At 39.1% G+C, this 23820-nt stretch overlaps 1 protein-coding gene across 2 annotated transcripts in view; it reads left to right on the top strand.

Moving 5' to 3' along the window:
• Positions 1–23820, top strand: part of ASPG (asparaginase) — a 139896-nt gene that overhangs the window by 4161 nt on the left and 111915 nt on the right. For both annotated transcript variants that reach the window (XM_053981679.1, XM_053981678.1), the window contains exons 2-10: positions 947–1076; positions 3657–3768; positions 6479–6604; positions 8076–8159; positions 9213–9339; positions 15523–15635; positions 17132–17317; positions 20263–20376; positions 23370–23489. In XM_053981679.1, coding sequence (XP_053837654.1) covers positions 947–1076; positions 3657–3768; positions 6479–6604; positions 8076–8159; positions 9213–9339; positions 15523–15635; positions 17132–17317; positions 20263–20376; positions 23370–23489 — 1112 coding nt within the window. The remainder of the gene's footprint in view (positions 1–946; positions 1077–3656; positions 3769–6478; positions 6605–8075; positions 8160–9212; positions 9340–15522; positions 15636–17131; positions 17318–20262; positions 20377–23369; positions 23490–23820) is intronic.

Below are 23820 nucleotides of genomic sequence, written 5' to 3'. Positions count from 1 at the left end.
TGAACTTGACAGTAAAATCTTCAAGTCGAGAAGGAAGTACCTCTGTTGGAAGTTCCTTGTAAGAAAATTGTCTCAAGAAGTCAGGGTGGCTTCTGATTCTGGATGCCAGGACTGTTGCTGTCATTCCTGGAACAGGGTATTGGGAGATGAGTTGCAGGTTAGGTTTACAGGTGAACTCAGTTCTATGATGCTGAGGACTGTAACATCACATTAGGTGCCTTTCTGGCTAACAGAGAACAACGTGCAGATTCCCTTTGAAATACCTGGTTGCAACCAGGACACCTGCAAGGCAGGTCCACCAAACACTAAACGTGTTCTTAGGCTAGTTTAGAGAGCAGCTGTTTTAGGGTCCCTGCCACAGATAGACCCCATCATGGGCAGGGAGAGGGAGAGCAGAGTTTGAGATGCATCCATACTTTCAACTTTTTCTATTCAGAGGTTTAGGCACCTTTTTACCTTTTGTCTGTTCAGATGTTAAGTCCTAAACCTGTTAGTGGAAAGTATATATCACAACTTGATAGTACAGAACAATGCTGGGTGCTTTTTAATTATTCTACTCCTATTAATAAGTAGCAATAGTAGTAATAGCTATAGCAAATGTGAAAGAGAATGATAGTTTTGTGCTACAGTTGCAAAAATTGGCTTCCTGTCCCTGCTTCTGATAAGTACCTGCAGACAAAGCAACAATGAAAAATAGGTAGAAGCACAAATGTTTGATGTGGAGGAGATTTGAAACATTATTTCTCTTAAATAAAGGATTTCAAATCAAGAAAATAACTGCATGAGTATTTATTAGTTACGTTCATTTTTCATGGTTTTAAACTGGCAATAGACTGTTTCATTTGGAAGGATGGGCAAACTGCTTGTCTTCTTCCCTCCTTACCATACCACTCGCTTCCTTCCATCCCTGCTCCTTTATTTACTTCCTTTATTCTTTGTTTTTAAGGGCTTGCTCCTGAGGCCAATAAATTAGTAAACAGTTTGAAAACGATGCCGATGCTGCACGATGAGGCGTATGCCCAGGAAACAAAAGTGAGCAACTGCCATGAATTCCCAAAGAACACACTGGTGCTCCCGTAAGTACAGAAGGGTTAGGAGGTATCTTGTTCTTTTTCAGGTAATTACATCTCTAGACATTTGACATGAAGAATCTATGAGATTAGAAAAAAATGCTTATATTGGTTTAAAAGAAAAAAGTCCACCATGTTTGATGTGATAGAAAATAATGTGTTTGGATATATTTGCAATGAAGTTCCTTAGAACTGCCTGGGAAATAACTTTTAAATTAGGGAACAAGTAACTATTCTGGGCAGTCTATTCCTGGATTTTTTTTTTTTGTATATTAATTTGCTGCTGTGCAAACATACAAATATTCTACATAAACTACAAAAACGATATACAGCTCCATGTCAATTATCTTCAGCATATGCCTGAAAAAGTAGCATGTAATTAATGCATCTGTGAATAGGCCTCATGCTTTAATTCTACAGGCCTTCTGTTTTTAAAAGCTCAAAAAGCTGATTGTTTTTCCCAAATTTATGCAACATTATGATAATAAGCAATGGGCTTATAATTAATCTGCATTGCTTCTTAACTGTTGGGCAATGATTAATAAGCTTATAGGGTTTTTTTTAGAAGGCAGTATAATAATTTGAAATATTCCCTAGCTGTGATGAATGACTGTACACCTGTAAATGTGCTAACTTTGCACAAAGGCTGATTTTACACAGTTGTTCAAAAATAAATGGGACCATAGCTGGTTTTCTGTAAGATTACAAATTGATATTCAGTAATCTTTAAGGAGAAAACCAGGATATTCAAAGAAAGTAAAAGGTTTATGAATTTTTTTTCTACTTTGTATTGAGGTCTCTATAAAACTTTTAAAAGTAACTACTTAAAAGGCAGATAGAAGGAAAAAGAGTAAAGGGAAAAACTACTGGACACCTGGTGCAGTAGTATTTATATGAATATACAGTTTGTGTTAAATATGATGCTTACACTGAGAAAAATGGTGCTCTATTATGACACAGTGCTTGAATAACTTTTAAATACTTAAGGGATTAGAAACATAACAAAACTACACTAATACACCCGTATGAGTCCTAAATACACTTCTCCTGGCACATCTTTCCCTGAAAACCAGAAAAACTTAAAACAATCATTCACATCAAAAAAACCTGAGGTTTAAAAACTAATCTTGTCTTGTTTTTCTGGCACTGCTGAGTGCTGTTTCTGGAGGTTAGTTGTGGCAATTTGCCATCTTGTCTTTTGTGCTAGCCAAGTGATATTTTAACTAGGTGGTTGAGAAATACTGTGAGTTCCTGAGGGGAGAAAATTTTGTGAACTTTGTATATTGGTGTGTAACGTCAATATAAGAGGAATGACATGATCTCTTTTTAGAGAGAGCATCAGAAGTTGAAGACAGGGCTGGTTTCTGGTATCAGGATGTCATGTTTTATTTAAACAGCACATTCTCAGGAGAGCTTTCTTGTCACAGATTTTCAGCTGACTTCCAAAGTTACTCTTAGCATGTGTAAATGTGATATCCAGCAAGGTAGTTTTTCATGTGAAGTCTGACTTCTTAGGTACAGGATGTCAGTTTAAACACGTTGTTTAAATGCTCTCTCTGCTGTATGCAGCAGTCTTTGAGGCTTCATAGTGGGAATGAGTCTGCAGATTTTATTGGAAGTCTCAGGAGACTCGAAAAAGGGAAATACTGCACTCAGCTTCAAAAAGGATAGAAAAGAAGATCATGGGACCCACTGACCTGTCAACCTCCCCTCTGTGCCTGGGAAAGTCATGAAACAGATCTTTCTAGAAGCTCTGCTAAGGCACATGGAGGACAGGAAGGTGATTTCAGCTAGCACATCTTTGCTGGGACTTTTGTGAAGCTTTTGATGTGATCCCCTACAACATTCTTCTCTCTAAATTGGAGAGAGATGGATTTGATGGGTGGACCGTTCAGTGCATGAGGAATTGATGGGATGGTTACAGCCAGAAGGTGGTGGTCAATGGCTCAGAGTCATGATGGACATCAGTGACAAGTGGTATTTCTCAGGGGTCTACATTGGGACCAGTGTTATTTAATATCTCCATTAATGACATGGATGGAGGGATCGAGGGCAGTCTCAGCAAACTTGCAGATGACACCAGGATGACATAGGTGCTATTGACACACCTGAAGGGTGGGATGCCATCCAGAGGAACCTGGGCAAGCTCAAGAACTGGGCCCATGTGAAGCTCATGAGGTTTAACAAGACCATGTGCTGGTGCTGCACCTGGGTCAGGGCAACTGTGGCATCCATCGAGGCTGGGGATGAACAGATGGCAAGCAGCCCTGCCCAGAAGGACTTGGGGGTGCTGGTGGATGAGAGGCTGGACATGACCCAGCAATGTGCACTCACAGCCCAGAAACCACCCACATCTGCCTCTCACATTGTATTTATTATTAAATTAAATTTAGGTATTTATGCTTTAAACCACATCAAGGCATGAACTTCTAAACTTGGAATTTAATTTCCAGATTTAAGACATTTTTCTCCTAGATTTGGGAAATGGGAAGGAAAAGTATGAAAACTACTGATTTAAAGAAAAAATCAGAAGTTATGAGTTGATATTAATGCTAAGATTTTTTTTCCAATTCTTTTTCTTCATAGTCTCTCCAAGCAAAACAAGAGAATTTTTTACACAATCATTGAGCTCTCGCCACTGCTTGATTCTTCCAACATGACACCAGATGACTGGGCCAAAATTGCAACGAAACTTGAGGTACAGAGATGTGGGATAAGAATTTATTTTTCACTCAAACAAAACCAGCAGTATCTCTAGTACACTTAGGAAGATAAAACAATTCAGTAGCACTATACATATGTATTTGTTTTTTTAAATGTAAAGTACCTTAATTAATGATTCACAAATAAGAAGTACTGTGCTTGCAAAGTTTGCAGTATTTTTATTTCATTTGAAATGTTGTAAACTACTTCCAGTTACATCGTTCTTCCAAGTATGAGCCATGCCATAACACCATACAATAAAAATAATAGAAAAATTGCAGCTGTGATTGAATAAGGTATGTAATATGTAGGTTGATGTGTCCTAAAACATTGATTTGAATTCACTGTCCAAAAATGTTGAATAAAATCCTTAGGTGTGGCTAACTTAGCTGAAGGTTGCTTAGTTATGCATCATTTGAGTGTTTAAATAGCTTAATAGTTGGCTATTGACATAGAAAATAATTTAATGTCTTTATGCATTTCTCACTCTGGTCACACATGGACTGGACTAGCTTTGGCTTTGCAACCAGTAGAAGAAATTGCTACCATGGTTAGGTTTCCCACAGTGGAAAATGTTTAAAGCCCTAGATATTTCTGCATATATAGATAAACTCATTATATCCTTCTCTAGAATAAAAAAATCAGCATTTCTGTGTGCCTGTCCCTTGTCTGAACTTAGCTGTGTACTTTTAAAAAAATGCAAAACTGCAAAACACTTCAAATGCTTCATACCAGGAATTCATACATAGCTGACAGAAATAAATAACTGTGGGGCTAGGAAGATACTGCTCTTCCACTCTGTGATAGTGAGCTTTATAGTGTGAATTCCCTTCTTCCACCATGCCGTAGCAATGCATGTGAACAGTTCAATAATGCAGGGAATGATGCTGAAGGTTCAGCATCCTGAAACCACCAAACTTTGGAGGTTGCTTGTCCTATCAAATGCATCTTGCCCAGGCAAAGAAGACATGGAGCTGGTGTGTACATGAAAAGTCTCTAGGGTGCAGCAGGGGTGTAGCTGGGAAAAGCCCAAGAGAGCCAAGAGAAGGCAGCAGTCCCATGCTGAACAGGAGAGAATTTACCTTTTTTTCCCTTATTGGCATATTAGTTTTTATTACAAAATAAAAGTAGGTTTTTTTTCTTGTACATAGGTTCTCTGTATGCCCAGTTTGTGTAATCTAAATGAAGATTGCTGAGAAGGCAAAAAGAAAGGAACCCTTTTCAACTCTCCAAGTTGTGTACAGACACTGCCACTTTGTGTTCATCTTGGACGCTTGCCTGCCACAGCTCTAACATGATGATTTTCCAGACTAAAACATTCCAAGATATTTCTATGGGATATCTCCTTAATTGGCAACCTGATCTTTTCCCTTATGAACCTTAAACCAAACTGTGTTCTTTTGCATCTAATAAGGTTCATAAGACTGAAAGTACTTGTGAGTGTACTGATTTAGAGAGGACAGGTGGCTATTTCTTAGCCATTCTTGAAACCTTACCTTGTTGCTGCCTTGGTGAATGGCTGCAGCATGGTTTTTGCATCCCATTGTAGTTTGGCCTGCAGAAAGACCTTGCAACATTGGCAGTTGTTGTGTTGGTTCAGTTGTTAGAGATAAGCAGAAACCCCCTGAAACTTCCAGTAGGGAGCAACAGGTAGACAGACACAAGTATCAGTGAAGAAATAGCAAAAGGACAAGTAGGAACCTACAAATTAGTTTGGAGATGACCTTATTATCAGGAGGTGCCAAGTGTGTGTGCCTAGTATAACATGAGGCGTGTAATTAAAAAGAAATCTTGTTTAAACATCTTTTTTCCTGCTCATGCTGGCACTTCATATATCTGCTTAGAGTTCTGTGTAATCCTTTCCATGTTACCAAGTTACATCAGAGACATCAGTGTCTCTCCCTGCAGTGTTTGCTATATCCATGATTCTTAAAGTAGCTAAACCAATTCCTTTTTCTTCCAAAAGCCAGCAACTATTTTCACAGGATGAGCAGTGTGATTCATGGCTTTGCATTAAAAAAAAAAAAAACAAAACACCTCTTGAGTGGAATTGTATATAGATTAAAATTTTTATAAAATTCATTTTGATACTGCATGTGCCTGATAGTGTGAAGGCCTTCTCAAAAACCAGCAGGTGAGCGTCCATTAATGAACAAGAAGCCTCTCCCCCAGGTTCTGCTGTGGAAAGGATGCCTTTCCATCAGAAGAGGGCACTCTGACACTGGTAGTTTGCCTGTCTGCCATGGATTAAACGGATTGTTTTTTCCCCTATATTATGATAGCCCTGGTTTGCCTAATCTGTTCCTGTAAATGGTGTAATCCCTAAAGTAAAAGCGGCAGCAAGACATCACACTATACGACTAATTTGCATATGTTAACATTCCTGTTTAAAGCCATTGCTAAGCTTTTCTTAATTAGGAGTCTTCTGGTTTAAAAATGCTGCATTAATATGTATACACAGAACAATCTCTTTGACTGTTCCATAATCAGAATTACTGGCTCTAGTGCTCCGTGTCCGATTAACCCTTAATTGTATTCAAGCTGGAAACAGGGTAAGTTTAGGAGGAGTTGTGTGTGCAGTACCCTATAAGGCATTGTGCTATTGCCTGCATCAATGAAAGTAATGCCCTGTGTACCTCAACTGCTGGTGCCAGGGCATTTCTTTAACAGTGTGAAAACTGTTAAAGTTTTCTCTCCACCTCCAGAAGCACTACGAGAAGTACGATGGTTTTGTGATCCTGCACGGTACTGATACTATGGCGTACACAGCTTCAGCCCTGTCCTTCATGTGTGAGAACCTGGGCAAAACTGTTGTTCTGACAGGATCTCAGGTAATGGAATTAATTTGAAGTTGAAGCAGGAATCCTCATTTTTGGTTTTTATATGCAGAACTTGGCTATATCCTGATTATCACTGATTATCACTGTACAGTTTAGCAGTGCAGGCTAGGCCCCTGGCCAGGGTGAATGGTCACAGTGCTGACAGAAATGAGTGAGAAATGATGGGCTCACCAACTGAGAATCTGCCCCATAATTTTACAATTAATGACTTCACAACTCTGTACCAAATCAGACCAGGAGTTCATTATAGCTGGGGCCAGATGCTTCAGAGAAAGACATAAGAGCCTGTCATTGGCCATTGTGTATTAATCGGTTTATATGAGAAGCATTTTTCCAGTCTCAGGTGGCCACTGGTTGTCAGCTGTCTTTTTTTCTTTAAAAGCCCTGAAGCTTAGTTTTTTTTACTTCATCAGTTGTTATCTCAACTTACATTACTCATTGTTGCATTCTTTATAATTAAAAAAAAAATCATTAGATGCATTTTTGATCATTTCTGTTCCACAAAACATCTAATATGGTCTGTTTCCTTCCCTCTAAAGACTACATTTATTAATTTTCATTCTCTTAGCTGGAGATCAGCCCTTTGCATATTGTCTGAGGGGGAGGGGTTGTCTTACTAGAATAGCTTGCTTGAGTATAAAATACTACTCTAATCACAAAGGAAAGATGAAACATCACATTGTAAAATTCCTCTCGCCAATCTCATAACTTCCCTTTCACATGTGGTCTATTTGAAGTCAAAATACAAAAGTCTAGGAAGGAGTAGGCTCCCACTTGCTGTCTTGGCATGGAGTAGCCTAGTCATGATACATCAGTCAAGGTTTTGCTTTCTTTTTGGTTTTATTGCTTGGAGATCTATCTGACATATGATCCAGCAAGGGGGCATGTGATTTTCTTTTTTAATAATTGCTGAAAGAAGCACTCTCTTTTAATAAAGAGGCAGTCTGAAAAGGCATGGAAATCATCACTCAGCAGACTAAATTTCTGTTTTTAATCTTGCTCTTTTCTGTCAGTAATAACCTGCTGGCTCAGTTCTACTATGCTATAAGGAAAGATGGTGCAAGAGAGCTGTTGTGAAGCCCATAGTGACATTTCTGTATGTTCTGGGGGTGTTGCTCTTTCTCTCTATCATCACTTCTCCTATGCTCAGTCACTTTTAACTATGCCTACTTGCTAGTTTTTCTATTTTTCTTGAACCAGTGTTAATATTTTTAATCACATTAGAAAAATCTCTGTATTAGTTTTTAAGCACTTAAATTACAAAATTCTGTTAAGCAGAGAGAGAAGTCTTGCCATCTGCTGCAGTCTAAAACAGTTTGGGTGAAGAAGGAAAACTTTTTTGGTCATAAATCATTGTTACATAAATTATTCATGTATTTGTATTGCATAAGTTGGACTTATTTTTTCTGCTGTGTAGGCTTTACATAAGGGCCAGGATGTAATTCCAGTCTCTGCTCTTCAGGTGCCCATTTATGAGCTGCAGAATGACGGCCGAGACAACCTTCTGGGGGCACTGCTGATGGCTGGGCAGTTCGTGATTCCTGAGGTCTGTTTGCCTGGGAAGACCATCTAAGAAGCTGCATTTCTCCCTCTAGCCAGGACACAAATACTCACTAAATATCTGGTAGGCAGTAAGGAATTGCACTTAATCAGGAAGATGAATGGATTCTAACTGAGGTAACAGTGCTTGCGTGGCAAAGCACGTGCTGGTCTCACGTTGGTCATATTCCATTTGCCCATAGACAATCTAGAAAAACTCTCAAGTCTGAAACGTATGCTGCAGCAGACATGAAACTAGAGGTTCTCATGCAAATATGTGGGATCTGAAACACTTGTAAGTCTTTTTTAACTGAATATTACCTTGAACTTCTCCATAGACCTGGTAGGAGTGTCTTCTAGCTCTGTTCCTGAAGACTGGAGTGTTGAGAGTGATACGCCTAATGAACGTGGAGGTGCCTCCATAGTCTCAGTACCGTGCTGTTTGTGCTGTGCAGCTCAAAACTCAGAGAGAAAATGGGTCAGGTTACACCTTATTTTACTTCTGCCATGTTCTCAAAGCCAGTTCTTGTAACACAACAGCAACAGCTGACTGGCCAAGATCTTAATAACTGATAACAGCTTTGAGGTATCTCTTTTCCTTCAAATTGACAAACTTTAACAGACTTGAGAAGGAGCATAATTATTTATGTGTTGTAACGCTTGGAAGTTATCCTCATTTTTCACCAGGCTTTTTGTTATATTTTGGACTCTGAATTTATACATAACTGATTAATTTATTAAAAAATTGATATCCTCCATCTGTTTCTTTCCTCCGTCTCTGAAGTGGACTCAGGCAAATTTGCTGTCTCCTAGAGTAAGCCTCATGAGAGGATTATGAAACGAGTTAGATTTTAACTTGTTTTGTTCTTAAATTCTTAAACCAATGTGTGACAGAAGTGCCAACACTTTTTGAAAGGGTTAGACTTGTAAACATCTACTAGGCTCTGGGTTGCTTTAAAGATTTAGAAAACACTTTATAAAGGACGGACTACTGTATTTATCTACTGCATCTTTTAATTACTGGCTTATTCATAGACCTGTTTCTTTACTTGTCTTGCAGGTGTGCCTATATTTTTATAATAAACTGTACAGGGGAAATAGGGTGACTAAGGTGGATGCTGGGAGTTTCAATGCCTTTTCCTCACCTAACCTGCCTCCACTTGCAAATGCTGAGGTTGATATTACAAGTAAGCAACATCATCTCTTAAGCCGTGTAATTTATGCCGCATGCAACAGAACTGTAGCTGAAAAGAACCTGTGCTTATGTAGTTGAAATGTCGTTTTTAAAGTCAAATATCTTTGAAAGTCCTGTAGCTTCACTTCATCTGCTCTGAATCTGTTTAAATATTAGTAAGGCTGAGACTTTGTGACTCAACTGCATTTATCTGTTGAATATAGATGTGAACTAGGCTGACTTTGACTAAAGAGCCAGACTAACCAGAGGGAAGGTTGCCCCTGTGTCAGAAAAAAGTTTGCTCCAAAGATAAAAAATGAGGGAGTTTGGACTGAAAGAACAAAGAGTTTCATCTCATTAATGACCATGCTGGGCTCTGAAATCAGGGAGAAAAGTTATTACAGAGTACTTGCAGCTTCAACAGATTATCTGTTGCATGTCATTGTGTAAGGTGTTTTACTGGATATTTAGGACCTGCCTGAACTGTAAACACACTGACAGCAGCAGACCTAAAAAGTGTTTTTTTCCCCCAAACTTACTCAGACTCCCTGTAATTTTTATGTTTCTGTTTCTTAAGAAGGGAAAAAACTACCTTGAGGTTTCAGTACCCATTTGCAAAGTCTTTAAATGTTCTTGGATAAATGTTCTTGGATAAATGGCACCCTTTCTTTGGAGAAGACAGATGCGTTTGGAATCTAGCCAAATGAGGAGCTGCCAGAAAACATACTGAAGTACAGATTTAAAAAACATGAGAGATGCTTTTGTATAGAACAGGTATTAAAAAGGAGTAGACTTAGTGACAGTCTCCATTATTAGAAAAAAAATGGGAACAGTTCCTGAATTCTTCAGCCAAGTGTCATTAGTGGCAGTAGGAGACCTAGCCCTGTGCCATGCAACATGCCATTCTGAATGGATTCTACTTCTAGAGAAAGGCACTCTACAATCTGGAAAAATAAACTTCTCCCTTCCACCTAATGACTGGGAGTCACTTAAGAAAGTTTCAGAATCAAAGTTTGTAGCAGCCAGATACAAACTGAGGAAGCCTGTGAAATACTGTAGTTGCCTGCAAGACATCTCTCAGGTAGACAGTCTGCCACTGTTGTGCTATGTCAAATAGGATGTCTCTGAAATTGGCAGAAATGCTATCAGTTGATTGTTGCAGTAAATTGGGGAGACTCTTCTTTCTTGAGTTTTTATGAACTGCATCAAACAGGGTATGAATAAATTCCGTTTACCAACCAATCAATAATGAAATCAAGCTGCAAATTGCATGCTATTCCTCTCTTAGATTTGAATGAATTGTTTTGTGATTCCTTGTCTAGAGTAGAAAAATGAGAACGTTATTAAGCACTTCCCTTGGCCCATATTGGGACCCATTATCTTTTCAGTAAATGCCTCATTGGGATCAGTGGGGATTTCTGATTTAAAAACTGATGGTGTGATAGGCTCTATTTTCATTTGATTCAGTTGATTACCCAGTTAGGGTAGCATCATTTATCCAAGATGACGGTGTCACTATTGAAGGATTGTTTCATTTTGAAAGAACATAGTTTATAGTAAGGGCAATCTGCTGGTGCTGCTTTATTTTGTCCAAAGTAATTGTTTGAAACATCTCTCTCTCCCTTGAGTTTGCTTGTACAGTCCTTGTATGAAGCTTTCATGGAGACAAGGAGCCACTTGGGCTTTTAAAAACAAACCAAACAAATCTACCATCTTTTAACTTTTTTTTTTTTCAAATGTGTTTATATAATATGTCTTAATCCTCCTGTAGACAGGGCTGACTCTGGCTGATTCAGCATTATAGAGAGCAGCTTGAGGATGCCAGGAGGAGTAGGCCATGTGCAGAAACTCTTCCTCAGGCTCTCTGGTTCTAACAAAGGTGGGAATGAAAATTCCAGGGAAGCAGAAGGCGAGAGGTGGCAGGATGGAGGAAGTGGGGAGCATAGTGGGATCATGGGTTGGTGCACAGGAATAAGACATGCTATTCACGGCTCAGGAAAGCATATAAAGGCAGCAGTCTACTTCAGGGCTAGAGAGGAGAGGGAGAAGCTTAGTCCTCTTCCCTCCCTTACCCTTCCAGTTCTCTGCTTCATTTATGAGATCCATTTTTTATCCTGTTCCCTGTTTAGATGAAGCTCCCAGTGGATTTCTAATCCCATAACTGTGTTCTCAGCCAGATCCTTAGCTGTGTTAGCAATGCCTAGGAGTTGTGTTACCCAGTTCTAGATGAGCAAGTGTATCAAATTCCTTAGGCCTTTCAATTTAGCACAAGAAAATCCTGTAAGAAATGAAAAATTCTAGCCCACTCCTGAGTAAGAAACCCAGTGCTGATGGGAAACACTTTTGCAGCAGAATCAGAAATCTCTGTATGAAATGGACAGTATAGAAATAATAAGAAATATTTCTAAAATCTCAAATCTTATCAGATAAAATACATTACCTGATTTCTCCCATATTTTGAAAACAGGAGAGACAAGGAAGACTATTTCTCTTGAAATCTTTAAAGATTCTCAATATATTTTGCAATTGATTGCTTTATTTATTATTTATAAAATTGATATTTATTATTGATTGTTCTAACGAAGGACACGTGAAACTTGCTTTGTTACTGTGGCTGGAATTATTTCATCACACGTGCATGTAACTTCTGTAGTGGTGCACATGTATGGGACCATACAATGAGAGACAACCTGTGCAGGGGACAGAGCCTGTGAGCAGATGTGGCATAGCAGCAGACAGTTAGAAGGCCCTTTTGGCCTCATCTACCCACAAATCTCATTAGAGAGAAGCTATTAGTCACTGGCCAAGTGTGCATCTTGGTTAGTTATTTATATAGAAAGCCCAGGTCCTTTATGTATGAAGGCTTATACCAGCTCTCTTCACTGGAGTGCTTTCGGTCCCCCATCCCTGCTCCCTTCTAAGCAGGCATCTTGGTTGCTGCAGTGACACCAGTCAGTTTAAATGTTAATTCCCAAAGAGGTATGTTGTCTGTTTTGTAACAAACTGCCAAGAAAGGGGGTCTGTGCTCGTCTGCCTCCTGCAGGAGTTTGCAATCATAGGTTGGCCTGTGCTCCCCACCCCTCAGCTGCTGCTGCTGTGAATCACAGTGAACTCTGGGGCAGTTTATATAGTGGTAGGGCTCACCTGTAGCCCTGCAGAGAAAGATGAGAAGAGAGCACTGGTGTTTATCTGCAGCTCTGCTATCAAGAAAAGCTGTATTTCTTGTTTGATTTCATAACTTGGAATTCAGTCACCACTCCTAAGGGAGGTGTCGCTCTGAGTTACTGCTCTCCTGTTATAAGTTGAAACCTGCACTGTATTAACAGCAGGGGGATTTTCTGCTTTCTCATCTGTGTAGAGTTACTTTTATTTTAAGTCAGGTTGGGGGTTTTTTGCACTAACCCAGTCACCATATATTGTGTATGTGTGTGAACAAAGTTGCATAAGATAAGGATGTAAATTTTTGGCAGTGATTTGGCATTGTGATACAACTATCATAAAGTCACCCCAGGATAAGAGGCTATAGTGTTTGGTATGGAGGGGAGGTTGGAAATATCAGACTATTGTTTATGTGATGGTTTGGTTTGGAAGAGTAAGCAGAAGGCCTTAATATCTTGAATGCCGTCTCTCTGAATAGAGCAATCTGTCCCAAGCCATTGTGGGTATAGTATGTGAATAGCCATTTCTTTATGTACACTGCTTTAGAAACGTTCTTTCTGCTGTGCCACACCAGTAGCTAGCTTGTGTTTGCTCCTCACTTTTGCACCCACATTTACATGATGCATTGTGCTGTATCAGTTAAACTCTTCACAAGCACAGGCCACCCAAGTCAGAGCAGATTATTGTTTTCTGTGCTGTGCCAAAACTGAGTATCCCTAATTAATCACTCTTACCCATAAGATAAAAAAGAGTTGTGAACACCAAGAGATGCAGCTTTTTGCACTTCACTTGCTTGTATATGAATTTCTTACTTAAGAACTGTTAGTTATTCTTATGTTCTTGGGCTCTTTGACTTAACGAAAAAAGAAGATTGCTGTGTGATATGACACAGCAAGACAGCTGGTTTATTCAGTACAATGAAGATGCTTGAACTTACCTATGTGACATAAATACTGTTCCTTTTTGGAACAGTATCCCCTTTTTGGGGATGTAAACTTTGAGATGGAGGATGCAAAGAGTGTATTCTAATTTCTTTTTTCCCCTGTGTGGTGTCCTGCCTCACTTTCAGCAGTTCTGGGTAAATCTGAGATGAAGTCGGTCTTCTATGTATATTTGTTTGTCTTTGGCTCTTTCATCACATTTGCCTTTTGTTCTGCCTTTTAGACTTGTTTGGCAAATGGAAAACTGACATCTGTGGAGTCTGCAGCACCAAACACGTTATGTAGGCTGACGAGGTTCATGACCAAACGAATGTTAACTCAAGGGCAGGGCAATCTTTATCTTCTTTTTAATATAATTTGGAATTACATCAATATACTATGTCTGCATGCATTAAATTTATCTTGGAGATGTTATTTGGTAGAGTGTACTCCAAGAGTACAGGTATAGGCCTGGTGTAGGTCTGACTTCTGAACCTGTCCTCTGATCTCTTTCCTTGCTCTTCTGTTTTTGGCAGTGTGTTAGCGCTCCATGCCAAGGCAGGTTTTCTCAGTTCATTCTTCAAGTTGGTTACAGGCATCAGGGATGCTCACAGTTGCCAAACGTAGTAGAATGCATTTGTGAAGTTTTGGCAGGGACTCCTACCTTATGGAGGATAAAAGAAAAGCAAGCTGTGATACAATTTTATTGCCATCCCTTCTTATAGAGGAGGCTGCTTTTAAAGAGTTAACCTATTTTTAGAAGGCTTAGAGGAATGGATTTATTGCTAAACAGTGCTGCTTCTTAAAGCACAGTGCTCATGTTAAATGTGGTTAGCCAGGCCCATGAACTTCACGCAGAACAAATGCACAGGCTCTGCACTTCCCTGGGTTCCTCCTGCTGGTCTCTAAATGGCTCTGGAAAGCTCGTGGAGGCCTTTGAGAGCTACTTAGATAACTACTAAGTCCAGCCAGGTGGTTTCAGAATCATGCTGGACAGCTTATCAGAAAGCTGCAGAAATGGTCTATATTTCTATTCTCCCACTCCTAGGGCAGTAGGAATCCATGTGCTGAAGTGTGACTGAATGGATACAAAAATGCCAGTCCAGCTGCTTGTGACCTGGTTAATGGCACACGGCCGTTTTTAGAAAGACGAGACTCTAGCTACTGACAGGGAAGAAAAGTTCATAGAGTCTTATAGGAGAATGCTATTTTTTATCCTGACTTAATAGATTGTGTAGTTTTTAGTGTCTCTGGTAGTTGGCAATAGAGCAGGCTTCAATGGAGGCTTTTAAATTTATTCTTGATTTTTTTTTTTTTTTTTTTTTTTGCAAGTGGCTGTCTGCTGATTGCAAGAAATTGCAACAGTAATTGGTGTGAGTAACTCTGCATGGCTGAGAGCAAGTCAGTATTATGCACGCAGATCTTTTATCTGTCTTGCTGCTTGGGAGTTTCTCCAAAATCTCAAAAGCTTAACTCATGAAGGGAAAGCAGGCAGCTTTACAGCATGATCTATCTTCATGGAGGCACAACGCTCTGAGCTGTTGGCTGCTCTTTGTTAAACCTCTTCCACTGCCTTGTAGGAGCCATCAGCATTACCAATGCTGCACTCCTACACTGAAGTAGTAAAATTTTGAAATCAATAATGCATGACTTGGCTTCTAATAATGCAACACAAACAAACTATTAGTTAAACAGCTGGCTTCTGGCTCTAAATGTATAATCAGAGTTAATTGAATCCTTGCTATTTTATTTAATCATTAATAACTACCTAATAAACTCTGGAGGTGATTAGCAGCAGCAGTAACTGCATTTGTCATCTCTTACATCTGAGAAGATCAAGGTCTCTTTTCCAAACATGAATCCACGCTTGTATCAGGCCAACTTCATAATAGTGAAGTTCAGGTCAGTGTATGACAAGTAAATATCTCACCTATGCCAGACCAGCTGTTAATTCTTCTGTCTTAAATGGGCCTTCATTTCTTCTTTAAAAAGTGTATTGTCTTTCATGAATTCCCTGCCTAAGGACAATTTTAAAAACAGAGTTCTAAGAATCAAGTATAAGTGTACTTAATAGCATGTCTTAATATTAAATTTAAAAAGGCTACTTTTCTTAACAGTTAACTGGGAAACGGTTTGGAGAGCCAATACCAAAAAGAAATTCCGAGTTCACACCAATATGAACAGGAATGTTGGACTTCTGCGGATCTTCCCAGGAATCACTGCTGCTGCTGTAAGTGTCCCCACTTCACTTTGGAAATGGGTGAAGTGATGCTCAAATACTTGTAGGAAAGCAGCATTGTTTGGAGCAGTGGTTGGGGTTTGGAGGGAAGGGAAAGAATCTGTCTTCTTCTGATAAGCTTTTTTTTTTAAATATCAGGGCATTCAAAGACTATTTCAATATGCCATAAATGATAAAAGCTTTTCAAATATCTTTTGTATAAACTGCCTGGGCTCTGGAACATAAAAATAATTTCTTATCAGGACTCATAAATAGGTCAAGTGTGGTTTTCTAGACAGGTGCAAGCTACAGTGACTAGGAAAATATTATCCTGGTGCATATTGAGGCCTATTAATAGATATCTTGTCAAAGAATAGACAATCTGGTGGGTGGAGTGTGATTATTTCTACAAGTCTTTTTTTTTTTCCAAGGTTCATTTTGTCTCACACTGATGGTTCACATGACCCTCAGCATTCATACAGAGCTGAAAATGAAAAGTGGGATTTTGCTGCTGAAAATGAGAAGTGAAATTTTTTGCCTTTAGAACTTATTTTGCAGACTGTGATTTTAGGTAAATTAGTCTTTAAGTTTTGGCTAATATTAGTTCCATTAAATTGACAGGTCTTTTGTGGCTCTTGCCTGCTTAAATTGAATCCAGTTGTTTAAGCAGCACTCCCCAGTTATATCACTATTCTTTTTAGGTGAATATGAACAGATGGGAAGACAGAGGGGTGGTATATTTGCAATAAAACACCAACTGCATAGTTAGCCTCATGGGGGTTTACAGTATATTGCATTTAGCTTATGTGATCAGCAAGGAAATGTCTAGGTTGTTGAAAATACACCTTTCTAGGAAGAGAACTTTGCTAGGCATTCCCTTACAGCATTCTCTTACAGTGAGGCACAATATCTACTTCAGTGTCAACTGGCCCAGAATATATAAGTGTCTCTGAGTTAAATCAGTTCAGTTTGGGGTTAAAAAACTTCATGCTTCATTAGAATGTTCTTTCCTGAAAGGTGAAACACTCTGTCTCTTAGGCAGACATTGGTTCACTAAACTCTTTTCTAAAGCAAAAAAAAAAAAAAAACCTGGGCAGGGGAGTGGAGTTCTAATCTCAGTTATTAATTCAACATTTATTTCATGAGTGTAACTGTACCTTTTTGTTGTACCAACCAGTGGTGCAACAGCACAGCCTGTTAATGGCACTTGAACAATAGCATCCTTTTTCACATCAGCTAATGACTGTACAAAACAGTTTATTTTAAAATGTAACCCTCTAGAAATTTTAAAGGAAGTCAGAAAAAGTCTCATTTTTTAAAAGCTTATTCTACAGTCTCAGTTATTGCAAAAGGGAAGCACAGAAGGGTGTAAGAAGACTGTAAGGCATGAGAGCCTGTAGGACTATAGGAGGAATAGACCACTTCAAAAAATGCTGTGCCATACGTGAAAATTTTAAGGATGACCTAACACACCTTTTATCTCTGTTCCCTGTCTTGTTTTTAACCAGGTAAAAGCATTCCTTCAGCCTCCAATTGAGGGCATAGTACTCGAAACTTATGGAAGTGGCAATGCCCCAGACAAGAGAGAAGATTTGCTGGAAGAACTGAGAAAAGCAACTGAACGCAAAGTGGTGATTCTGAACTGCACGCAGTGCTTACGTGGGGCTGTTAAAACAGTCTACGCAACAGGGCAGGTGAGGGCTGAGCAACCACTTCATTCCCCTCTGCTGTGTAAAACAAACATCTCACTGATACTTGCTTTAAACTTCCAGTAGTCTCAGCATATAAAACCAGGTGTATTAACTGCAAAGTTGTTGCTCATAAAATAACTACATCTGAAAAATCTTAAGCTGGAAGCATTTAAACATATATCTGCAAACAATATCCTGTTACTCCTGGTCTGAATGGTCAAAACAGGCAGCTCAAATCCCAAATTAGTGATTGCTCACTCCTGTCATGTACAGCACTCCAGGATACTTTGCATTAGATCTGTAGTATCTCTCTCAGAGGGATTCCAGTGAGCTAAAAGCTAGCTTAGGGGTCAGATGATCAAATAAAGTAGTATTTGATAGGATAACAGTTGCTTAGCTACAATGTAGGAACATGAAGAAAGCCTGTAGATGCAAGCAATATTCCAAATCCCAGTTCTTTATTTGACTGGAAGTACAACTGAATTCAGGGTGAGATTGGAGAACAGTATCTAAGGAATTGTCTGTACTGAAGAATGGAAATCAGTTTAGTTTAACCCATGAGGGTTGGCTTAAAGCAGGTTTTGTGTACATACTGTTAATATTCAGGGCATTTTGTAGTGTGTTTCTACCACAAGTTGTGTACCAAAACACGACGTGACTGGGACTAATAAGAGTACAAAGGTGCATAAGAATATGTGCTGCAAGTATTAGTGTGAGGGAAGCTGGTTTAACTGGCCTTTACAAAAGGACCAGATATTAAATAGCCAAGAAGCACTACCAGAGGGTGACTCATCCCTCTGCCTTGGACACCTGGTTTTGTTGGGAGCAACCACCCATCTGGCAGAGCCAGCCTCTCCTTTGACTGCATGGCAAACCTAAATACCCTGGTCTGGTGCTGAAACCTGCCTCTTTTAGCTTTGGTTTTGACACAGCTTTAGATAATATTTGCACAAGGACTGTTTTGAAGAGAAAGAAATGGGTATTGTAAGATTTTCTTTATGGTTCCTTAGTATCCAAACTTGGTATTTTCTGATATGGGCAATTATTTGGATGTTGGTAAAACTTTTGCATAACTTTATGGAGATGTTTTGAGAATTAGTGACTTTTGCAAATATCCCATGCTTTGTAGCAAATACTCTAGGAATATACAGATTATATAGAACAGCTCACTCAGAAGGGAAAAAACAGTTAAGTCAATAAAAGATGCCAAATTTATATTTGAAAAACAACATGAACAAATGAACCCTAGGTTTTATGCGATCTTCTGCTTGAAATGAACTGCTAAAATTTATGGAAAGAAGAAGGAAACCCCTTTCCTATGCTTTGGTTAAAAGATTCTCCAAGTAGACACCTAAAATGGCTTTTTGCACACTGATCCAGACGCTGGATATGCTGAATTGAAAGATTCTGCTCAGGTCTTACTGAACCTGTGCAGAAATGTGTTCTCTTCTGGCTTCCATTTTTTATATGGAATTTGTATTGTGTTGCTTCAGCGTCAGTTGCTGGAGGCTGCCCTGTTTTCTTGGCATCTTTTGAGGAGAACACTGAGCAAGGCAAATCCTACAAAGTTACTTCACACTTGTTCTTTCACTGCCTTCTCCTTTTTGTGAGGAACTGCTCAGTGGAGGAAGTATAATGAGTGAATGCTGTAATGTTGCTGTAATAGTAATTTTACTTTGATTTTTCTTTAAATTAAGTATTTCAAAGGTCTTTGCACATGGCTGGGCCAGTTTTTACTCATTTGAGCTAGTCAGGTAGATCAGCTGTGTCCCTGGCTTCCCTTGAACTGTTTGTTATAATTAACTGAATGGCCTCTGATCCATCTACACAGTAGAAACTTATAACTGAGGGGACTTTAGTTATAGGAAGGAAGCTGGGAAATCCCTTCCTCCTCCTCCTTCACAAACCCACTGAAAAAGCCCTAACTGTTCTTTGGTTAGCTCTGCAGTACAGAAAGTATTTCTCACCTTCTCTGTATATGGTTTCCTATGGGACTTTAAAAAAATGTTACTCTGGGTCTCCCAGACGTGGTTAATGAGCTAATCAAGGCTCTGTATCTTGCTGAAAGTATTAGTTAAGCCACAACAAGTTTTGAAGCTGAAGCTTTTATACATGGTATTTAAAAGTAAAATGCAGTGCAAAGAACCTAGTTCAAGATGCTTTGCTGTGAGGTATCACATTATGGCAAAGAAGGCAGTCTGTGATTTGCCCAGATACAGTTTAAAGACAAGAGATCTGAAATCTCTTTTGTCTTTGCTGTCTTGTACACTTACAAGGCTTGCTGATCATAGCAAAGATCCTTCTTCTTTTTGTTCAGACATTTTATTTTTTTAACTATCAGAAAGATAAGTTAAAAAGGTCATCTTTTTCAGTTGTTCTTGTCAGAACTGTGTAAATTACATATTTTAGTTGTATCCTCTAAATCATACACTGCTAATGCAGCCTGCAAGAATCTGAAAGCACTCCCGCTGTGAGCATGCTGTAGTGCTGGAATTCATCCAAAGTAATGCCCCATAAAAGAATGGTAAATATGTCTGTGTGAGAACAGCCTACTTGGCAGTGTTCAAAATGCCACTGGGTTAAAACAGAGTAACTGCAGCTTTTCAATAAAGGGAATCTGACAACTCTGCAGATAGCTGATATGGACCTGTAACCTTTCCCTTTTAGCATAGTAAGCAACCGTGGCAAGCGTTTGGTGGAATTCTTCAGTTTACTGCAGGAAAAGGAATTTAAAGTAAAAGTCATCTTTATTCAGAGTGCTCTAGTATTTGCTTGGTATTTGATAACTAAAAGTACAAAAATTACAGTGGCAGTAGGAGGAGCAAGAGAGTGGAGGCTTGGCTGCGCACTGCATTCTGTGTAGCTACTAATCTTCCAAACACCTTTTCTGTATGTGCAGGTATTTCTGAATGCTATGCTAATTAGAATCATTGTTCCCTTTTATTCAGACTCTCGCTGATGCTGGAGTAATTCCTGGAGGTGATATGACACCAGAGGCAGCCCTAACTAAACTGTCATACACGCTCAGCAAGAGAAACCTTAGCTGGGAGGAGAAGAGGCAGGTAAATATTTCAGTGTGACCTTGAAAGACTTAAGTTTCACATCTTCTATGCTAAATTTTGCTTAGCTTCATGCCTTGAGCTTCTCTCTTGCATTTAAAAGCAGTTGGTTCCAGAACCATAATGTGAACAGCCCGTGTTTTTGGGGTTTTTTTGTATGGAAAATACTATTAAGCAAACAAATGTATGAAGACAGGGAGAGAAAAGAATTCTCTGCATAAGTCAGGTGAAGACCATGATTGAGCCATAAAAATGCCATCTTTAAATGGTAGTAGTCTAGCTTGGACACTTCTGTACTGAAAACTCCATGTGGAAATTCATATGGGAGACAGAATCCCAACCCTACTGAAGTCAGCAAAGATCTTGTCACTGATCTTAGCGTGGTGAAGATTTCATCCCAGACTCATTCACACAAAGCTTATTCTGAAAATAAATATTGCCTACAGCCTCATCCTTTACAGCATTACTCATAACAGTATTAGATTTTATTTCTCTAAGAGGAGATACACTTTATTATACATAAAAAGTAGAGGATTATTCTAGAACCAGTTGTAACTCTTTTGAAAACCAGAGTCCCTTTAACAATGTTCTTACTGTTCATTGGTTGCTTAATTAAGGCTTTTTTCCCCTGCAGGTTACATAGCTGTTCATCGTGTTCCTTTTATACAAGGAGCCTATAGCTATGAATTAGATAAGGAAACAGCATTCTGTAGGAATGCATGAATTTCTGTGCTTGTATGTAGTGAACTCTTAATCCTGACACTTTGAGAGATGACATCATAATGAGTCAACTCTCCAGACTTAACACTGTAGGCACATGTCTATCTCAGGATGGTGCTTTGTTTTTATTAAACCATAACAAACCTGATCATTATTTCATGCTCCACATCTTCCAAGCAGTAGCAGCTCTTGAGACAAACATATTTGGATACCTGTGATGCTAAGTGTAGTGTCTGAAAGTACCACTTACTGTGCTTAGACACAGTTTCAGCCTCTGGCTTGTTGTTGTTTGCTAAAGCTGAGAAATGGGAGGAGGAGGAACAGTGTGTGTCTTTGGTGAGGATGCTCTGTGCAAGGACATGCCTGGCAGGTGACACAGTGCTGTGAGGAGCAGGGGCATTGGATGCGTTTGTGCATTTGCATTCAGAAACTCCAGCTCTTCACTGATACCCCTTTGGCATACTCAGTGACCCTGGAACATACACACACTAGCTTGGGTTTTTTTTTTTTTTGATGCAGACTTTAATCTTCTTGCACAGTGGATAATTTGAACTGGGACAGGAGAAACCATCCCAGTCTTGCCTGGGTGTGTGAGTTAAAACTTTATTTGAGATCCAGTTTGCTGAGGTGAGATAGCTGACTTACTCAGGTGAGGATTTGATGATAAGGTGTTTTAGGTACCACGTCACAAGATAATTCTGCATTTCATGTGCTGCCCTTTGGACTGTGCTACACAGTTTTTGTGTGGTGATATGCTGTACCTCCTTTATATGGTATGAAAAACAAAATAACTTTTGCGATTTCTTTGAGTTATGAAGGATTGGTTTCCTTATTTGACTCATTGTACAGACCCACAAACAATTGTGCTGGCACAACTAAGGGAACAGTATGCTGCATTGCCTGGGCAGGAATGAGTTATAGAGACCAGGAGAAGAAGAAAGCCTGGAAATATGTTGTCTGTGGCAATATCTTCAGCTAAACATATCACCAAACAATAGTCTCCCAAGAGACAGAAGCTCTCCTGAAGCTGGCGTGATTATTTTGGGATTCTTTTTTCAACATGAAGAGCAAGGAATGTGCCCCCAGACACATATAAATGTCTGAAGAGCTGGTAGGACAGAATAAGGCACACAGGGTTTTGCACTGGGTGCATTTAGCACAGGTGCCAATTGCTAAGGTTACCTGTGTAAAGCAATGATCTCAACCTGTCAAATTCTAAAAGTGTGCCAAAGGAGTTGGTATCCTCTGAGTTACATGTATATGGGACTCTTCCAGCAGACAGCTATGGTGTTGTCAGCTCTTGGAGGGTTTTTTTTTAATAAAGGGCATGCCTAGACATAAGTAAACCTGGGGCATTCCTCCTGCCAGCATCACATCTGTTTCTTGCAAACTTTCACAATCCTGCTTTTTAAAATTCTAATTGAAATAACTCTGTGCTTTATAGCGGCATCAGCAACCTTTCCTGAAAGAGTGCCAGTGTGTAAAATTGTCAGAATTGAGGAAACTAGTTGCTTTTTCTTGATGACTGGCTTCTATCTGTGTTCTCCAAGTTTCCCAGAGTCTGTCATTAGAGCATTTTCATTTCTTTATTGCCCTATTCAAGTACTTTCTACACATGAATTGGCTGACCTTTTTACATTTTGATTTGTTTTTTTTTTCCCAGTTATATTTGAGGCACGTATCCTGCAAACTGTTCTGAATGACTGCTACTACTGTAGATTTTCTGCATTCAAAGCTGGATCTATGTCCAAATCTTTGAAAAATTTGGGCTAATGGAGCTGTGTGAAAAGTCATGGAAATACATGTCTGTCTACAGGCAGCACTGGGCTTTGTTTTGAGGTCTATGTACACAGTCTGTGTAGGAGTCCTGAGGTTTGTGAATGCTGGCAAGAGGAAGCAGCATTTCAGAATATTCTGGTCTTAAGCCTCACTCTGCTCATTACTCATTATCTTTGTGTTTTTAAGTAGGCTGCAGCTTACCCCACTAGGGAACTTTTGTCTGCATATTCTAAAATTTGGGGTGTTTTGTTATGTGCTTATTTTGGGTTTTTTTTTGCTTTGGAAGAAAGTTTTGTTTGCCTGTCTCTCTCCCTCCTTTGTCTTTTTAAACGTGCAGTCTGCATGGGACAGTAACTATTTCTTTAATCTTTTGTCTGCATTCAATTAGTTTCCTTAATTCCTCCAAACAATTTTCTAACTTGATTCTAAGGTTTTTTTATTAGACTACCACCATTTTTTTCCTCTGCTAACAAAGGGTTTGATTGCTTGCTTTTCAGATGCTGAGTGAGAATCTAAGAGGAGAAATGACTGTTGTACCCACAGGAGCCAAGTTCTCTTTGAGAGATAGCAAGTTCATTCAAGTGATTGCCAAATCTCTAAGTATCAGCAGCAAAGAGGTATATACTTAAATATTTAAAATTAATATAATGTAAAGCTGTAAACTGAGTTAAATGAGCCTAGATTAAAGATGAACAGCAAAGCTGAAAGAAAATTTGAATATGGAGTTAGGAGAAAGGACACAATGACAATTCTATAACTAAAATGTTTCTAATTAAAAACATATTAATGTTTTTCCCCCTCTTTTGTAGCCCCATCTTGGGATTATTTTCTTGGCTGGCTGATTGCAATAACAAGCCTCAGACAGATGCTCTAATTCAGGGTATCAATGATACGAAGAATTGCTTTATATTTTTGTTGTCAAATGTATTGACAGTTTGGAGCAATCCA

This window comes from Vidua macroura, chromosome 6, assembly GCF_024509145.1.
Source record: "Vidua macroura isolate BioBank_ID:100142 chromosome 6, ASM2450914v1, whole genome shotgun sequence".
In the NCBI taxonomy this organism is placed as follows: domain Eukaryota; kingdom Metazoa; phylum Chordata; class Aves; order Passeriformes; family Viduidae; genus Vidua; species Vidua macroura.
The sequence above is the reverse complement of the archived record's forward strand: the minus strand, read 5'-3'. Positions and strand labels throughout refer to the sequence as shown.